Source organism: Pygocentrus nattereri, chromosome 11 (assembly GCF_015220715.1).
Source record: "Pygocentrus nattereri isolate fPygNat1 chromosome 11, fPygNat1.pri, whole genome shotgun sequence".
In the NCBI taxonomy this organism is placed as follows: domain Eukaryota; kingdom Metazoa; phylum Chordata; class Actinopteri; order Characiformes; family Serrasalmidae; genus Pygocentrus; species Pygocentrus nattereri.
In genome coordinates, this window is record NC_051221.1 from 12,339,274 (window position 1) to 12,357,836 (window position 18,563).

General features: G+C 42.8%; 1 protein-coding gene across 3 annotated transcripts in view; it reads right to left on the reverse strand.

Annotated features, from left to right (window-relative positions):
- Window positions 1-309: 309 nt before the first annotated feature.
- The window catches only part of LOC108411764 (NACHT, LRR and PYD domains-containing protein 3-like), a 36,278-nt gene continuing 18,024 nt past the window's right edge, over window positions 310-18,563 (reverse strand). For all 3 annotated transcript variants that reach the window (XM_017683498.1, XM_017683497.1, XM_017683499.1), the window contains 5 exons: window positions 4,098-4,271; window positions 2,573-2,746; window positions 2,058-2,225; window positions 1,739-1,912; window positions 310-841 (listed from right to left, as the gene is read on the reverse strand). In XM_017683498.1, the coding sequence (XP_017538987.1) occupies window positions 823-841; window positions 1,739-1,912; window positions 2,058-2,225; window positions 2,573-2,746; window positions 4,098-4,271 (709 nt within the window). In that variant the 3' untranslated portion in view covers window positions 310-822. The remainder of the gene's footprint in view (window positions 842-1,738; window positions 1,913-2,057; window positions 2,226-2,572; window positions 2,747-4,097; window positions 4,272-18,563) is intronic.

Here is an 18,563-nt window from a genome sequence, read left to right on the forward strand (position 1 = left end):
CTTTTTATTTAAGCATAAAATACAATATTTGTTACACTGCCACTGTGGCACACAAGCAGTCGTGATGTGATTCCTGGTATAGGTATGATACAGAACACTGTAAAAGTCTTGGATATGAACTGTAGATAATGAAAGGAATGTGGTTTTCAGACAAAATTATTATACTCCTTTGAAAAAGAAAAGCTCTTGAATATATAACAATAATTACCAAAAAATTAATATTGTATTATATATGATTAATCTGAAAAAGTCATACATTCCCAATAATGTAATAATATATAATGGTAATCTTTTAATTTAAAACAGTATTACATTAATTTACATGCAATTTAGCAAATGCATTTATCCAGAGCAACTTACAAAAATGCTTTGCTGTCCACTAAGAATGTATCCTAGCTAGTACAAATAAGTTTGACTGCAAAATACCCTTGAGCTAAGACACTGCCAGAAACAAAAGCCAGTGCTGGAAAGAAAGAAAGATACAAATATAGAAATAATCATAGGATACGTACAATACAATGCATTTCAGTAAGTGGTGGAGATGCTTTTGAAGTTAGTGAGGGGCTCTGCTGTTCAGACAGCCCAGCATCAAGACTCTTCTCTGTCCTGGCACCCAGGTGGTTTCATGACAGACCAAAGCCCTGATGCTGGTCTTCAATGCATCTTGAAAGGTGGAGGGTTCAAGCCGAAGTGTTACTTTTGAACATTGCCTTAAAGAGAGAAGGATCTAGTCCACTTTTTGACTTTGTAGGCAAGTGAGAGTTCACATGTGTGTGAGTGTGTGTTCTTCATTCTGTCAGTGTGTGAGAGACTCAAACCAGGTCAGGTGTCCATTCTGATGCTGTAAAACAGGAAACAGGACAGAATGTTCGTATATGAACACACACTTATGACAGTCAGCACTCATAGGATAAGCGCCATCACTTGATAAGTGAGGTGTACTGGTATGTGTATTCATATGGCACTGTCGTGGTATGGATGTTACAGTTTGCCACGTGCAATCACATGGAGAATGCATGGTAGCCTATATGTGAAAATTGAAAACGTATTTTGGAATTTCATTTCACATGTGTAAGTTCTGAGTTCTCATTTTTTCTTACTTACTCACAAATATCAGTATCACAAATAACCAAATATTTTGGCAATTAGCTGATAGCATGTTTCATTTTTTTACAACCCCAATTCCAATGAAGTTGGGACGTTGTGTAAAACATAAATAAAAACAGAATACGATGATTTGCAAATCCTTTTCAACCTATATTCAATTGAATACACTACAAAGACAAGATATTTAATGTTCAAATGGATAAACGTTATTGCTTTTTGCAAATATTCACTCATTTTGAATTTTATGCCTGCAACATGTTCCAAAGAAGTTGGAACAGGGGCATGTTTACCACTGTGTTACATCACCTTTCCTTTTAACAACACTCAATAAGCGTTTGGGAACTGAGGACACTAATTGTTGAAGCTTTTTAGAGTGAATTCTTTCCCATTCTTGCTTGATGTACAACTTAATTTGCTCAACTGTCCGGGGTCTCCGCTGTCGTATTTTGTGCTTCATAATGCGTACATTAAGAGGACAGTATTTTCAGCAAACACACAAAAATGCATTTTCTGAACACTCAAAATAATATCATCCCACACAATCAGTATTACATGTACTTAATCCTTCCAAATGTTAAAGATCACCCTTCACTGGGTGAATATGTATATAAACAGAAATTCAGTAACTCACTGTAGTTTCTCCAGTTTAAAATGTGGATCCACCAGTAGATCAGACAGCATCTTCACTCCTGACTCTCCTGGTTTATTGGAGTCCAGAATCAGCTCTCTCAGTTGTGAGGGGTTTGATTTCAGTGCTGAAACCAGAGCAGCACAGCCCTCCTCTGTAATACTGCAGTTAGACAGCCTGTAGAAACGAACACTCATAAACATCAAATTACACACAATAAAAGATTATACTACATAATCACATAAAACTAAACTGTATGTGTGCATGTGTGTGTGTGTGTGTGTGTGTGTGTGTATGTGTGTGTGTTGTATAGTGATCTCACTCCAGCTTCTCCAGTTTACAGTGTGGATTCCCCAGTCCAACAGAGAGAAACTTCACTCCTGAATCCTCCAGTTTATTGTTTCTCAGATACAGCTCTTTCAGACATGAGAAGCTGAGAGCTGAGGACAGAATTGCACAGCTTTTCTCTGTGAGTTCACAGTCACACAGCCTGAAATAGAAATGATGATCAATCAGCTGATTAAATGAAAAAAAAAAGAAATCACACTAGAATTTTAAACCACAACAACTTTTTCCAACCTACCCACACACAGATTCATAAAAAATAACATTATTAGAATAGTAACAGCAGAATAAAACGACTTTGGATATAGCAGAGCATGAAAAAAAAAAAAAATGAGAAGATTGTCCAGTTATATTCCCACCAGAAAAATCAGCAGGATGAAACTGCATTTACAGCATGTTTAAGAGAATGAAAAAGTGTGTGAACACAAAAGCCATACACAAAAAACAGCTAGTGAACTAGTCTGTATGTGAGAGAGAAAATTATGATCTCACCACAGTTTCTCCAGTTTACAGTGTGGATTCTTCAGTCCAGCAGAGAGCAGCTTCACTCCTGAATCCTGCAGTTTATTGTAACTCAAGTTCAGTTCTCTCAGACTTGAGGAGTTTGAGCTGAGAGTGGAAGACAGAACTGTACAGCTTGCCTCTGTGAGTTTACACCAACATAGCCTGATAGGAAAAGTATGTATTAGAAAGATTGCCATTTCAACCATCTGTAGGAATTTATTGTTAATATATATCTTTGAGTTATCATTAATAAAAGGTTTGCAGCAATTATTAATTTAGAAACTATTAAATCAGAGTACAGAGTCATTCTAACTAAGGCCCAGGCAGCCTTAGGTGGGAAAGTTAGGACCTAATGCTTCTAGGCGAGAGGTGTCTGTGCCTGGCACTGCTTAGAAGGCCTTGAGAGATGAGCAGATATGAGCTGTAAGAAATACAGTCTTTTGCAAGCTAAAGCAAGCTAGGTTTTGGTGAAGAGATAGATAAGCAGTGAGCAGGAACAGGTTGTACCTCTTAAATAATTAAAAGGCCATTATGGAGAAGTCGTAAAAATGGTCCTTGTCAGACAAAGCATAGAGGTGTCAAAAAGTAAATTTAACATAGCAAATATAATGATAGCCAATGGAAACCCTAGGATGGTCAGAGAGGAGGAGTGAAGACAGTGCCCTGGGGAGGGGCAATGAGCATATTCGAAAAGCATTATAAATATTGATGTAATGTGTTGAATCTTTGCATTTTTGACTATCCGGAAGCCAGCTTGTCACCGGAAACTTAATAAAAGCCTTTTCCTTCAAAAGAACCAATGGCTGAAATTTGTTTTTTCATCTTCTTCATTTGTGCAAGAAAATCTTTTAAACTTTTTGGCAGTATTGCTTTTTATGCAGTTTTATGCTTTTTAATATTATGATTTAATAACCTTTTTTATATTAGAAAACAAATTAAATTAAATTTTAAATTAAAATAAAGTTAATTAGTTGTAACATAATACTACGTCGGAGACCCAGGGTGGAGGCTGGACTGCTCTGGATCCCAACACATCTACAAATTTTGCCTATTACATATAACCAAAATGAGAGACACACAATTTATACAAATTATAAAAAATATATAACTCTTAAAACTCTCTCTCTCCCACACACACACACACACAATTTCAAGCATTATACAAATTGGGGCGATGTCAGCAACAATGCAGCTCCACCCAGCCACCTTCTCCACTGCCCACTGTGCCATTGACACAGGCATGAATGTTGCTTGTGTACCCTAGTCGCAGTAGAGATATTAATGACCTTATGAAGGCGAGCATGAAAAGCCATCTGCCATCCATGCTGCACTTTACCTACAGCCTGCAGCTACCACTGAACTTCCCAGCTGGCTTCTATTTCCCCATTTAACCTAGGTATTCAGCAATGCCCAGTACAATGTCTTCTCTGTCCATACCATTACATACTTTTGCAGGTTTCTTGAGATTTTTAAACAAAACACACCTGATTGAGAGAGAAACTCATGATCTTACCCCAGTGTCTCCAGTTTACAGCATTGACTCTTCAGTCCAGCAGAGAGCAGCTTCATTCCTGAATCATGCAGTTTATTGTCACTTAGGTCCAGTACTCTCAGATTAGTAGAGTTTGAGCTGAGAACTGAGGACAGAACTGCACAGCTTTTCTCTGTAAGATCACACCCAAACAGCCTGTGAAAGAAACAGAAAAAAATACAAATGTTCACATTCAAAAACATAAATAATTAATCCAAATTAAGTCATTAACACAAAATAAGCTAAAAAGAGCTTTGTTGATATAGCCACACTTGTATTATTAGATATTCTAAAGATACATCATAAACACCCCCCCCCCACCATTCACACACACACACACACACACACACACACACACACACACACACACACTCTAGAGGGCAGATGTATTAACAAATTTCATTTTGGCATTAAGAAGTGGCTGTTGTGATTAACTAAATAAGCACAATGTCTTTCAGTGCTCTTCAAACAAAAGAGAAGCTGGCTGCTTTCTTGCAGAACTTATTGGATATGCATTTATTTGGAGTTTTCCCCTCAAAATACAAAATGGGAGGAGGCTATATAATGAACTAACAACTCTGACTTGCATAAAATTTTCAGTTAATATGGACCATGTGCTGTTCAATGCCTGTAAAAGTCCCATTTTTGGCACTGACATGGTTTACATTGTTTGTATTCAGAGAAAAAAAAAGGAAGAAAAGAGATTTTTAAAATACATTTACTTATAAAAAACCATGGCATGTCATATTGTTCCAGATGTGATGAAGGAAATAAAACAAAATGAAAACAGTTTAAAACTATTGTTTCCAGAAATTTGGTTAAATTTTACAGCATTATCAAAAAGCGGATTTTCCCTACACAATGATTTGACAGGGCTTTAAAAATGTTAAACATATTGAAACTTTTTGTCTCAGTAATCCCTGCTTTACTAAAGCTACAGTGGGGAAAAAAAGTAGTCAGTCACCAATTGTGCAAGTTCTCCTACTTAAAAAGATGAGAGAGGCCTGTAATTGACATCATAGGTAGACCTCAACTATGAGAGACAAAATGAGGAAAAATAATTTCAGAAAATCACATTGTCTGATTTCACTATGTAACACAAATTTTGCTCCCAGCTTTTTAATGTTATATTCCAATTGCTTATGTCTAAAACAAATTAAAAATTGCTTACATTCATCATAAACTTCGCTTTTGTGACCACAGCAACGAAAATTATGAATTTTTATTATAGAAACAGACGATTTTGCATCTTCTCATTTATACAGTCAGACTAAGAACACTATAGGCATTGCAAATTTACACAGATTACCAAAAACTGTTCAGAATTGTGTGGTTTTCCGAGATTTACGACTATACTGCAAATCAGATTCACGAATCAATCCCCAAATATAGTCGCCCATCATGTTCTCGTTATATTGTCCTTGGTAACGGCATTCAAAGTTCATAATGTCCTGGTGGAAGCGCTCGCCTTGCTCCTCTGAATAAGCTCCCATGTTCTCTTTGAACTTATCAAGATGAGCATCAAGGATATGGATTTTGAGTGACATCCTGCAGCCCATTGCAGCATAGTTCTTTATCAGAGTCTGGACCAGTTGTACATAGTTTTCATCTTTATGATTGCCTAGGAAGCCGTGAACCACTGTGACAAAACTGTTCCAAGCCGCTCTCTCTTCTTCCTATTCAGCTTCTTGGGAAATTCACTGCACTCTATGATCTTCTTGATTTGTGGTCCAACGAAGACACCAGCTTTGATCTTTGCTTCAGACAGCTTAGGGAAAAGATCTTGGAGGTAATTGAAAGCTCTCGACTCCTTATCTAGAGCCCTGACAAATTGTTTTATGAGCCCCAACTTGATGTGTATTGGTGGCATCAGCACCTTGCGTGGGTCCACCAGTGGCTCCCACTTTACATTGTTCTTCCCCACAGTGAACTCTGTCCGCTGAGGCCAGTCCCACCTGTGGTAGTGCGCTTTAGTATCCCGGCTGTCCCAAAGCAAAATAAAGCAAGGATACTTAGTAAAACCACCTTGGAGGCCCATCAGGAATGACACCATTTTGAAACTGACACTGGTGTATTCCTCTTTCAGGTGCACCAAGTGAGCTACAGGAAGAGATGGGTACTTGTTCCCATTGTGAAGCAGCACGGCTTTGAGGCTCTTGCATGAGCTGTCTACGAAGAGACGCCACTCATTCGGGTTACAGGTGATACCTATAGCCTCGAATAGACCGGCCACATTGTTGCAGAAGCACAGTCCGTCTTGATGACTGAAGAAGGTGGAAAAAACTTGGTGACGCTTCCTCTGACCTGTGACTAGGACGCTTTCATCTAATAAGTTCCATTGCTTGAGCCTTGATGTCAGAAGCTCAACGTTGGACTTGGTGAGACCAAGGTCTCTGATCAGATCGTTGAGGTCTTTTTGGTTAGGGTAGTATGGCTTCCGCTCCTCATCTGCACATGAAGAGAAATCGTGATCTTCAACATCTTCCTGGGTGTCTGACCTACTGCTTTCTTCTGAAGGTGGTGTTGCTCTGTCTGGAGGTGTTGGTACAGGAAGTTCAGGGCAGTGTGGTACTGGGGCAATAGATGAAGGAATGTCAGGATACGTTACAGGCGTTGCATTTTTGCCAGTGCGACGTTTGGAAGGGTCCACCATGCAGAAGTAGCAATTTGTTGAGTGATCAGTCGGTTCACGCCAAATTCTTGGGACAGCAAAATGCGTGGCTCTCTTCTCTCCCCTGTACCAACCTATAAGCAAACAAAATAAAATTTGGATTGAGAATTTGATTTAGGCCTATTTCACACTAATGACTAGTGGTATGTGCAATATTAACACAGTTTGAAATCTGTTATATATCAAACAATAAAATATATCTGTATATATTTGATATATTTAACTACAACATGTGAAAAGGTGTTAATTAAAGCTCTTTTAAACTTTAACTGATTTAAAAATTTTGCAAAATAAAAATTTAAATCTGCTATTTAAGAGAGTATCATTTATCCGCTTACCTTCAAGAGTTTTCTTGCATTTCACATGTGAAATGAGGAGCCCATGGTTTGTCTTGGTCACCAACAGGCATGCCAAAGTATGCTTTGTAGGCCTCACACATCTTAGCAGATGCTTCCACAGAGTACTTTTTCGCTCTTGTCTTTATAAAATGGCCACATACATAGCAAAATGCGTCTGCTGGATGTATGCAACCTCTTGATGCCATCTAAATTGACTAAGTTGCTGTGTACTGTAAGGAAAAAGGATGTCTCTCCAAACTCGATAAAAATGGTCAATCTTTATTCCATGCAGTATCAAAGTACAAGAGTGTACTGAGGATTCAGCAGAGCAAGACTGATCACCCGGTAGCAGAGTAACACACAATATATACATTTGAAAGTAGTGGTCCTTCCTAAGCTCCTCCTGTAATGGGTGTGGGGTGAAATGTGAATACTGTCGTTATCAGAATCTGAATAGAGAATGAATTCACACCTGTCTGTCTAGGTCAATTCCCCTTTGTCTGTGATAGCTGTTGCCCACTTACTATGCAATCCCAATCAATTAGATCATGTCTCTCCGTCTCTCAGGAAGGGCTATCGTGGCCCTATATAACTGTAGTTATACAGCTACCTACAATTCTGTACAGTCCCAGAAAGTTCTAGATAATTCTGGACAGTTCTAGAAACTTCTTGATAGTTCTCACAATTCCAGAAGCTTCTTAAGTATCTGTAAATATGGCGAATATCCTTAAAAATAGATCAATTTCAAAATATCATTGTGCTGACCACAAAAGCAAAGTTTACAGGGAATAATAACTTTTTTCAATTCATTTAGGGTACAAACAATAAGGAAAACACACTTAACAACTGGGAACAAAATTTTTTTTGAAAATTGTTACATGGTGTTAAAGAATCTATTTGCAAATAATGGTGGAAAATAAGTATTTGGTCAATAACAAAAGTTCATCGCAATACTTATTCTTTCTTGGCAATGACAGAGGTCACATTTTCTGTAAGTCTTTACAAGGTTGGCACACACCGTTGCTGGTATGTTGGCCCATTCCTCCATGCAGAGCAGTGATGTTTTGGGGCTGTCGGCGGGCAACACAGACTTTCAACTCCCTCCAAAGGTTTTCTATGGGGTTGAGATCTGGAGACTGGCTAGGCCACTCCAGGACCTTGAAATGCTTCTTATGAAGCCACTCTTTTGTTGCCCTGGCAGTGTGCTTGGTATCATTGTCATGCTGAAAGACCCAGCCATGTTTCATCTTCAATGCCCTTGCCGATGGAAGGAGGTTTGCACTCAAAATCTCACAATTCATGGCCCCATTCACTCTTTCATGTACACGGACCAGTCGCCCTGGTCCCTTTGCAGAGAAAAAGCCCCAAAGCATGATTTTGCCACCCCCATGCTTCACAGTTGGTATGGTGTTCTTTGGATGCAACTCAGCATTCACTCTCCTCCAAACACGATGAGTTGTGTTTGTACCAAACAGTTCTACTTTGGTTTCATCTGACCATATGACATTCTCCCAGTACTCTTCCAGAACATCCAAATGCTCTCTTGCAAACTTCAGACGCGCTCGTCTGTTACTGACAGTAGCTTTTGTAACGTTGGTCCCAGCTTTCTGCTGGTCATTCATTAGGTCCCCCCATGTGGTTCTGGGATTTCGGGCTGAGATCTTGCATGGAGCCCCTGATCGAGGGAGATTAGTAGTGGTCTTGTAGGTCTTCCATTTTCTGTTTATTGCTCCCACAGTAGATTTCTTCACACCAAGCTGCTTGCCTATTGCAGATTCAGTCTTCCCAGCCTGGTGCAGGTCTACAATCTTGTTTCAGGTGTCCTTCAACAGCTCTTTGGTCTTCACCATAGTGGAGTTGGAGTGTGACTGTTTGAGGTTGTGGGCAGGTGTCTTTTATACAGATAATGAGGTCAAACAGGTGCCATTAATACAGGTAATGAGTGGAGGACAGAAGAGCTTCTTAAAGAAGAAGTTACAGGTCTGTGACAGCCAGAAATCTTGCTTGTTTGTAGGTGACCAAATACTTATTTTCCACCATTATTTGCAAATAAATTCTTTAAAAATCAGACAATGTGATTTTCTGAATTTTTTTCCTCATTTTGTCTCTCATAGTTGAGGTCTACCTATGATGTCAATTACATCGACCAAGATGGCGGCGCGTGAACAACGCGAGGCTCAGGGTCTCTCCAGAATCTGCTATTTAACGGTTTTCTATCTACTTTTGACTGGACTATTCATCTCAAATTGCTCGGCGTTGCTGTTCTACAGCAGACAGGAGCTTCTGGACATCAGATCTCAAACCTCCGACAGTTTTATCGCCCATCTCCGACTCATTCCAGAGATCTCCAGAACACCGGAGGCTGCATACTCTTCCCGGCCGGGCGGAAGTGCACGCAGACGGCGCCGAGAATGTAAACAAAGGCGCGGTAGGCGCGGAGGGCTACGAGCTAAGCTAAAGCTTATACCACACCGGCTGCCCTTACCCAGCATTTTCCTCGCCAATGTCCGTTCTCTGACTAACAAAATGGACGGCTCTCCATCACCAACGACAGACGGATTATGGATTCAAACGTCATGATTTTCACCGAAACATTGCTAAACAACGGCTGTCCGGACAACGATATTGAATTAGCAGGACGACACACACACCGGGCTGATAGGATAGCAGAGGACTCCGGCAAGACCAGAGGTGGAGGTTTGTGCATTTATATTAACAAAGCTTGGTGCACAGACTCTGCTACTACCGAGAGACAATGCTCACCTAATGTGGAGTTTATAATGGTCAAATGCAGACCCTATTATCTCCCAAGAGAAATAAATTCCATCATAATCACTGTAGTGTATGTTCCCCCGGACGCTAATGCTAAGATGGCTATGAAAGAACTTTATGCAGCCATTAGCAAACACCAGACCAAACACCCTGAGGCTGCTTTTATTGTTGCTGGTGACTTCAACCACTCCAACCTGAAAACAGTCCTCCCCAGATTCCACCAAAATGTCTCCTGCCATACCAGAGGGGACAAGACTTTGGACCATGTTTATTCCAACCTGCCTGGGGCATACAAAGCAACACCCCTCCCCCACATTGGACAATCTGACCATCTCTCCCTTTTCCTCACACCTCGGTACTCACCACTCATCCAACGTGTGAAACCCACTGTGAGGACAATAAAAGTGTAGCCAGAGGGGACAGACGCTGTGCTCCAGGACCGGTTTAAAAACACTGATTGAAATATGTTCACTCACACAGACTTGGATCAGTACGCCTCATCTGTACTGGACCACATCTCCTCCACTATAGACAGTGTCACCACCCAGAAACAGATCACCATGTATCCCAACCAAAAGCCTTGGATGAACCGGAATGTTCATCTCCTGCTGAAGGCCCGCAACATCGCCTTCCTGTGGATTAAAGTCCACAAGGCTGCGGGTCCTGATGGCATCCCTGGACGTGTTCTCAGAGCATGTTCTGGAGAGCTGGCAGGAGTGCTGACGGACATATTCAACCTGTCCTTGGCCCGTGCTGTGGTACCAAGCTGCTTCAAAACCACCTCCATCGTCCCGATACCCAAAAATTCCAAACCATCACGACTGAATGACTACCGCCCGGTAGCCCTCACCCCCATCATCACAAAGTGCTTTGAGCGGCTGGTCCTAGCACAGTTCAATCCTGCCCCCCCATCCTGAACGCCCACCAATTTGCATACCGCCAGAATAGGAGCACAGAGGATGCAGTCTCCATAGCTCTGCACTCTGTCCTCTCACACCTGGACAATAAAAATACCTCCGTCAGGAGGCTGTTCGTAGACTTCAGTTCAGCATTCAACATAGCCATCCCCTCAAAACTCGCAGGCTTGGGCATTAGTGCCCTCATGTGCAACTGGTTACTGGACTTCCTGACCAACTGACCCCAACATGTCCGGTTGGACAACCACTGCTCATCCACCATCACCATAAACACCGGTGTACCACAAGGCTGTGTGATGAGTCCCGTCCTCTACTCCCTCTTCACCCATGACTGCAAGCCTCTTGATGGTTCCAATACCATCATTAAGTTTGCAAATGACATCACGATGCTTGGCCTCATCAAAAACAACGATGAGACAGCCTATAGGGAGGAGGTGGATTGTCTGGCTGAGTGGTGCAACACAAACAACCTTCTGCTCAACGCTGAGAAAACCAAGGAGCTCATTGTGGACTTCAGAAGGAATGCTGACCCACATCCATTCATCCACATCAAGGGGACGGCTTCAGGGACAGCTTCAAGTTCCTTGGTGTCCACATCTCCGAGGATCTCACCTGGACGACCAGCTGCTCCAAGCTGGTAAAGAAGGCTCACCAGCACCTCTTCTTTCTGAGGAGGCTGAGGATGAACCACCTGTCCTCAGACATCCTGGTGAACTTTTATCGCTGCACCATTGAGAGCATCCTGACCAACTGCATCACAGAATGGTATGGGTGCTGCTCTGCCTCAGACCGGAAGGCGCTGCAGAGGGTGGTGAAAGCTGCCCAGCGCATCATCGGTGCACCACTTCCTGCCATAGAGGACATCTACAGGAAGCGGTGTCTGAAAAGGGCTGGGAAAATCATCAAAGAACCCAGTCACCCAGCACACAGACTCTTCACCCTCCTGCCCTCTGGGAGGCGCTACAGGAGCCTCCGGACTAAGACCACCAGGTACCGGAACAGCTTCTTTCCAACAGCTGTCACACTCCTGAACTCTGCCTCCTGATACCTAAACAAATAACAATGGACTGTACCCTAACACACATCAATAACACACAGACTTAAACACCACTCAACACCACTTACCGGCACTTACATCTGTTGTATATACTGCCCATTATTGTATATACTGTGTAAATATTCTACCTGTTCATAAGTACATACTTATCCCCCTTCATATTTATAACCTGTTCATAGTACTTTATACCCCTTCATATTTATTCATAGTTCATAGTACTTTATACCCCTTCATATTTATTCATAGTTCATAGTACTTTATACCCCTTCATATTTATAACCTGTACATTCTTGTTTATAACCTGTATAACCCCCTTCTTGTCTATACCCCCTCATATTTTCAACCTCTACATAATATACTTACTGTACATTGTAACATACATATTTATATTTCTGCTAAGCACTTCTGGATGGATGCAAACTGCATTTCGTTGCTTTGTACCTGCGACATACGCAATGACAATAAAGTTCAATTTTATTCTATTCTATTCTATTCTATTCTATTCTATTCTATTCTATTCTATTCTATTCTATTCTATACAGGCCTCTCTTATCTTTTTAAGTGGGAGAACTTGCACAATTGGTGACTGACTAAATACTTTTTTCCCCACTGTATGTTTTACTTTTTCCTGCATACTCTGGCTTCTGTGGTTTATGTGGCAGAAATGTCACTGATATTCTTTGTGAACTTCATGTAACTAAGGGGTTGGGATTAAAATCATGCAATTCCAAAAAGATCTGAGTGTGATCAGTGAAATTAAACAGGGAATTTACAATATCACATGGTTTCCAAATATACTAACTCCAAGTGGTGGGGGACTCATGATTTTTGTTAACATCAGATGGTGTAACCCAGGACATGTAAAAGTCCAGAACTCAAGTTCAGCTCATCCCTCATGAACAAGTAATATTTAAATTTTTCAAAATAATGATTCATTATGTCAAAACAATCACACAGGGAGAAAGTGGGAGTGGAGGTTAAGGAACTGGCCCTGTGACCGGAAGGTTGCTTGTTCAATCCCCAGTGCCGACAGTCAATGACTGAGGTGTCCTTGAGCAAGACACCTAAACACCACCGCTACCTGGGCATCATGGATATGGCTGCCCACCACTCCGGGCAAGTGTGCTCACTGCCCCCTAGTGTGTGTGCTCGCTAGTGTGTATGTGGTGTTTCACTTCATGGATAGGTTAAATGCAGAGGTGGAATTTCCCCGTTTGTGAGATTTAAAAAAGTATCACTTAATTGGAGGATGCCATGCTATACTTCCTCCATCGAGCCCAAGGGTGGTTACGCTGTAAGAGTCATGTTCTTTGATTCTTCCAGTGCTTTTTATACCATTCAGCTCCTCCGACTGAGAGACAAGCTAGTTAACATGCAAGTGGATCCACACCTGGTCTCCTGGATTACTGACCACCTCACTGGCAGACCTCCGTATGTCAGGCTGAAGGACTGTACATCAAAGACTGTGGTCAGCACCACAGGAGCACCCTTTCTCTTCACACTGCGCACCTCAGACTTTCAGTCCAACTCTGAGATGTGCCACATGCAGAGTTTTTCTGATGACACTGCCATTGTGGCTTTTGTAAGGGTACAGCAGGAGGAGAAGTAGAAGACCCTGGTGAAGGACTTTGTGGAGTGTGTATATATATATATATATATATATATATATATATATATATATATATGGGAATCTGGCATCAACGCGGTTTCGTTACTACTGATAACAAACCCATTTCCCATGTGTCACTTATCGAGGACCTGATCAGGGCTAGCTTCCTGCCCTCCCGACTGGCCGTTGTTAAAGTTCGCGCTCACCAGCATAGTAGCGACCCCGACTCTGTTGGTAACAATACCGCCGACTCTGCCGCGAAACGTGGAGCTCTTCATGGCCCCCCTTGCCCTTTTATGAACTCGTCTTCCTTCTCCTGTGCTGCACTCACGGTTGACTTACCTCCTGGTCTTGATCTTGACTGTATTCAGACCACCGCCTCGGACTCTGATATCAAGCATTGGCTGTCATTGGGATACGATCCAGCCGTCAAACCACTGCGCGGCGCCCGCACATTGTGTTCCGTTCCTCGTTCCCGATTTTCATGGTATTTCGCATCGGGAACGAAGAGGGGTAAAGCATGACATGTCCGAATAGTTTTGCATTCACAATTTGAACTCTGCCGTTGATCGCATATTAGACCGTTGTCTTACATGTGCACAGAATAACCCAAAACCGGCCGGACCGCACCAAGTTCTTCCTAAACCGGAAACACCTTTCCAAGAATGGCAAATCGATTTCACACACATGACGACTGTAGGGCCTTACAAATATTTACTGGTCTTAGTAGATACATTTTTCATTGGACAGAGGCGTTCCCATGCAATAAAGAAAATGCAAATACAGTTGTGACAAAACTATGCCAAGAAATCATACCGCGTTACGGTGTCCCCTTAGGAATAGACTGACAAAGGCACACCGTTCACCTCCAAAGTCACACAGATGCTCGCGAAGCACCTGAGCATAGACTCGGCTTTCCACATCCCCTATCACCCTCAATCCTCGGGTATGGTCGAAAGGGTTAATCGGACTATAAAAGGGCGGTTACGAAAAGCCATGCAGACGCAGAACACTACTAATTGGGTCAAGGTTTTACCTGTAGTTTTGGCCAAACTGCGGATGGCGCACACAGACACTCTGGGTGGTCTGTCGCCGTATGAAATTGTCATGAGACGTCCGTTCCCCCTCCCATGGCGTCAGAAAACGGCTCTGGGGGGAACGGCGGACTTGGATGTGCGTCGCAGCGAGTACACCGCAGGGTTGTTAACTGTTCTGAATGAATACTGGGAGAGGGTCAACCAAACTATCACAGACCCTCCCAAGGTCCCAACCCATGCTTTTAAGCCGGGCGATCAGGTATTGGTCAAGAAATTTGAGAGAAAGGGTTTTTCAGACTCCCCTTTCTCTGAACCCACTACTGTACTCGCTGTCACACGCACGGGGGTATTAACCGATCTTTTTCCACAGTGGATTCATGCCTCCAGATGTCAGTCAGCCCCACAGTGATGTATATACATGATAGACGTCTAAATATTTTTGTTTCCTATCTCTAACCTGTCCTGTGTTACAGAAGTATGTTGCAGCTAATATTAATCTTGTGCCTGGTGGAATGTGCTGGCGGATCCCCCATGGATAACGTTTTCTGGCAGTATGCTAACTGGACAGCCAAGCAGTACACCAATGACTCCTGCTACGTGTGTCACCTGATGCCTTCCAGTGTGAACAAGCACTCCATGACCACGGCCCCTCTGGATCTCTCTGCTACTCTGCAGGCTGTAGCACACACCTGTCTGTCTCCTGACTGCTTGAATGTTACTCATTATGATTACCCTCACATTAATTATTCTCTTTCTTTATCACAGGATTTTTGTTCTAAAACTCGCAACACTATCTTGCTTCATGTTTGCAGTACATTCTTAAATATGTCCTTACTAACTCCTTACTAACTCCTTATTAACTACTTACTCCTTATTTTGCCATGGCTGTCCCCATTATCTGTATGGTTTTGCTGTTGTTGTGTTTGGGCCCTTGTTTTTTCAGATGCCTCATGGAAAGGGTCTACGCACTGGCCTCCGCGATGCGACCCCTGCGGCCCGTATACCAGCCTCTCATCTCCAGCACCAACAGTATGTATGTGTGTTCTCACGCACCACAGTAACTTGCCATGTTATGCCCCACCAGTTCGTGAGGCATAAAAGAGGGGAATGAAAGGGTTAACTCTGCTCTAACTCTGCTCTAAGCAGACTTTGCAGCAAGCATAGCTACTGTCCTTGGCAGTTTGCACAAACAACTTGCTCCTCTTATCGGGACAACATTCTGTCCAGAACCATTTGTTCTATTTTGTAGGTAAGATTATCGTACACAGAGCAGAAGCCCCCCTCCCTTGGGCAGTTCCGGTGGTCCGTGAGTGTCAGCCTAGCATTTCATGACTGTTAGACAACTTATTTGGGTCCACCCTGTTTGCTTGTACGCAACAGGGCAGGACGTGTTTGTATAAAAGAAGGAGTGCCCTTCTTTCTTTGTGCAGAAGACTTAATAAACTCTTTGATTGATTACGAGAGTGGTTCTGTCTTCCTGCACCGAGCGCGATCGCTGAGACTGAGACTTTCCACAGGACAGGTGATCCACTCTCTGGTTCCTCTTCATAAACGGACCAAAAACGGCCGGTCCTTTCAAATGGTGACCTCCGACGTGTTCTCTTCACCCAGGTAAGTCCAATGAATCTTTTTTGGACCTCTGCCTGGTTGTCGAGATCACCTGAGTGTTCAGAGCGAACCAACCCAGCCCTGTCGGGTGGGCGGGAGTACGAGAGTGAGGGTATAGAGGGTATGGTACATTTAAACCTAAGCGCTTAGTGGGAGACAGGGAACGTCCTATAGTGGAAACTCTCAGTACAGCTCTCACTGAATTTTTCCATACTGGGCACGTCGTTCCAACCAGAGCCGGAAGAGACACCGGCTGCATGGATGCGTAGATGTAATTTGGGCTATTATGTTGATCCATTTTTGTCCAACCTAGCTGGTTGGACCGAAAGTAATCCGCAAATACCCGCGTACCCCAGGGAGGGCACTTTCGATGCGGGCTATTTGGGCTCCGCACATCGCATGATTAATGAGGGCATAGGGGATCCCGGATGAGACCTATCTTACATGAATGAAAGCTATAAATCGTGGTATGACATGAAAAAGGTGTGGGGTGAACTGAAGAAACTCTCTTTATGTATGTGAAGTTTGGTTTTACGCCATCTGCGCTCAGCCTTTCTGCATTCTCTCTTTTGGGTCTGTGCTGCTACAGTGATGATATCAGCGGTACTTGTTTCCAAAACAAGCATGGATCCTGTGTCCAAATTATTGAAACAAAGTGCACAGGTTATTAAGTTAGCTCTACTGAATATCAGATCTCTTACAAACAAGTCTTATATAATTAATGATTTAATTACAACTCACAGGCTTGATTTCATGCTTTTAACAGAGACATTAAACTCATATAGTGCTGATATTGTGTTAACTGAGACGGCTCCACCAAACTTTAACTTTTTAAATGTTTCACGCACCGGCAAGAAAGGTGGAGGTGTAGCAATGCTGTTTAATGATACTTTCCAATGCAAGCAGTTACCACTTGGTGATTTCACATCTTTTGAATATTTAGGTGCGATTTTAAAAGGGGCACAAAGAATATTATTAGTAACTGTCTACGGACCTCCAAGGTACAATGCTAATTTTATTGATGACTTCACAGATATGTTATCTTTTATTTCTACTGAATTTGATCATTTTGTTATTGCTGGTGATTTTAACATTCATATTGATAATCACAAGGATAATTACGCCAAAGAACTCTATGATGTACTTGAATCTTTTGAACTTTCTCAGCATGTGACTGGAAGCACACATTGCCATGGTCACACTTTGGATGTGGTTATCTCAAAGGGTCTTTCGTGTTCATGCCAGATTGTCCCTTTAACCTTATGAGGCGGGATTTAATGAGTAAACTTCTAAGGTCTATCCCTGTCCTTTTCTGGTTCGCGCATGACCGTGTCCACAGGAGATTTCAATCGCGATCTCAACATCGCCAATAAATCCTTTAAATCACCCGTGTCTGCTCTGCTGTCTGTCTCACACGCCCCAGAGGTTCCTGAGCCTCTGCGTTCCATACCACACACTGTTTGGGCTGCACATAAGGATGATGTTGGCAGGGTTGATTGTAAACCATATGAGGCTACTCTAAAAAGCCCCACTCCTGTTTATGTTAAACAATACCCTTTGCCCGAGCACAAACTGTGTGGTATAGACTCTATTCTACAGAAACTTTCTCTAGGTGTGGTCATCCCATGTCAAAGTACGTATAACACACCGATTAACTCAGTCCCCAAGCCGGACGGTTCTTGGCGATTCACTCAAGATTTTCAACGCCTTAATGACGCCGTCGTGCCTATCGCCCCAATTGTGCCTGATGTCTCTTCAATATTGACCTCGATTCCGTGTCAACATGCATTTTTTACTGTTTTAGACGTTAGTTCTGCTTTTTTCAGCATTCCTATTGAACCCGACACACAGCCGATTTTTGCTTTCACTCATCGCCAACGCCAATACACGTGGTCTCGTTTGCCGCAAGGTTTCTGTGACTCGCCTGCGGCGTTCGCTGTGTCGCTCCGAGACCTCATTTCTGATCTTTCCCTCCCCGGGGGCGCTGTGCTCCTGCAGTATGCAGATGACCTTCTGATTTCGGCCCCTGACAGCTCCACGTGCACTGAGGCATCTAAACTGGTCCTCATGCGCTTGGCTACCCTGGGCTTCAAGGTTTCACTAAAGAAACTGCAGTTCTGCCTACCCCGGGTCCAATATCTGGGTCATGAACTATCTCAAGGTCAACGCCTCCTCTCCGCTGACCGAGTGTCATGCATCACGCAGCTTCCCAAGCCTGCCACCAAGCAGGCTACGATGTCTTTCCTCGGCCTCATCAATTACTGCAGACAGTGGATTCCTGACTGCTCCACGCATGACAAAACACTGCGTGCCTCCTTCACTCACGAACAGGCCATGACTCATCGCCTCACATGGACTACAGCCATGAACTGTGCATATTCTGCTCTACTGTCCTCACTGCAGTCTGCACCAACCTTGGGCCTGCCCAACTACGCTTTG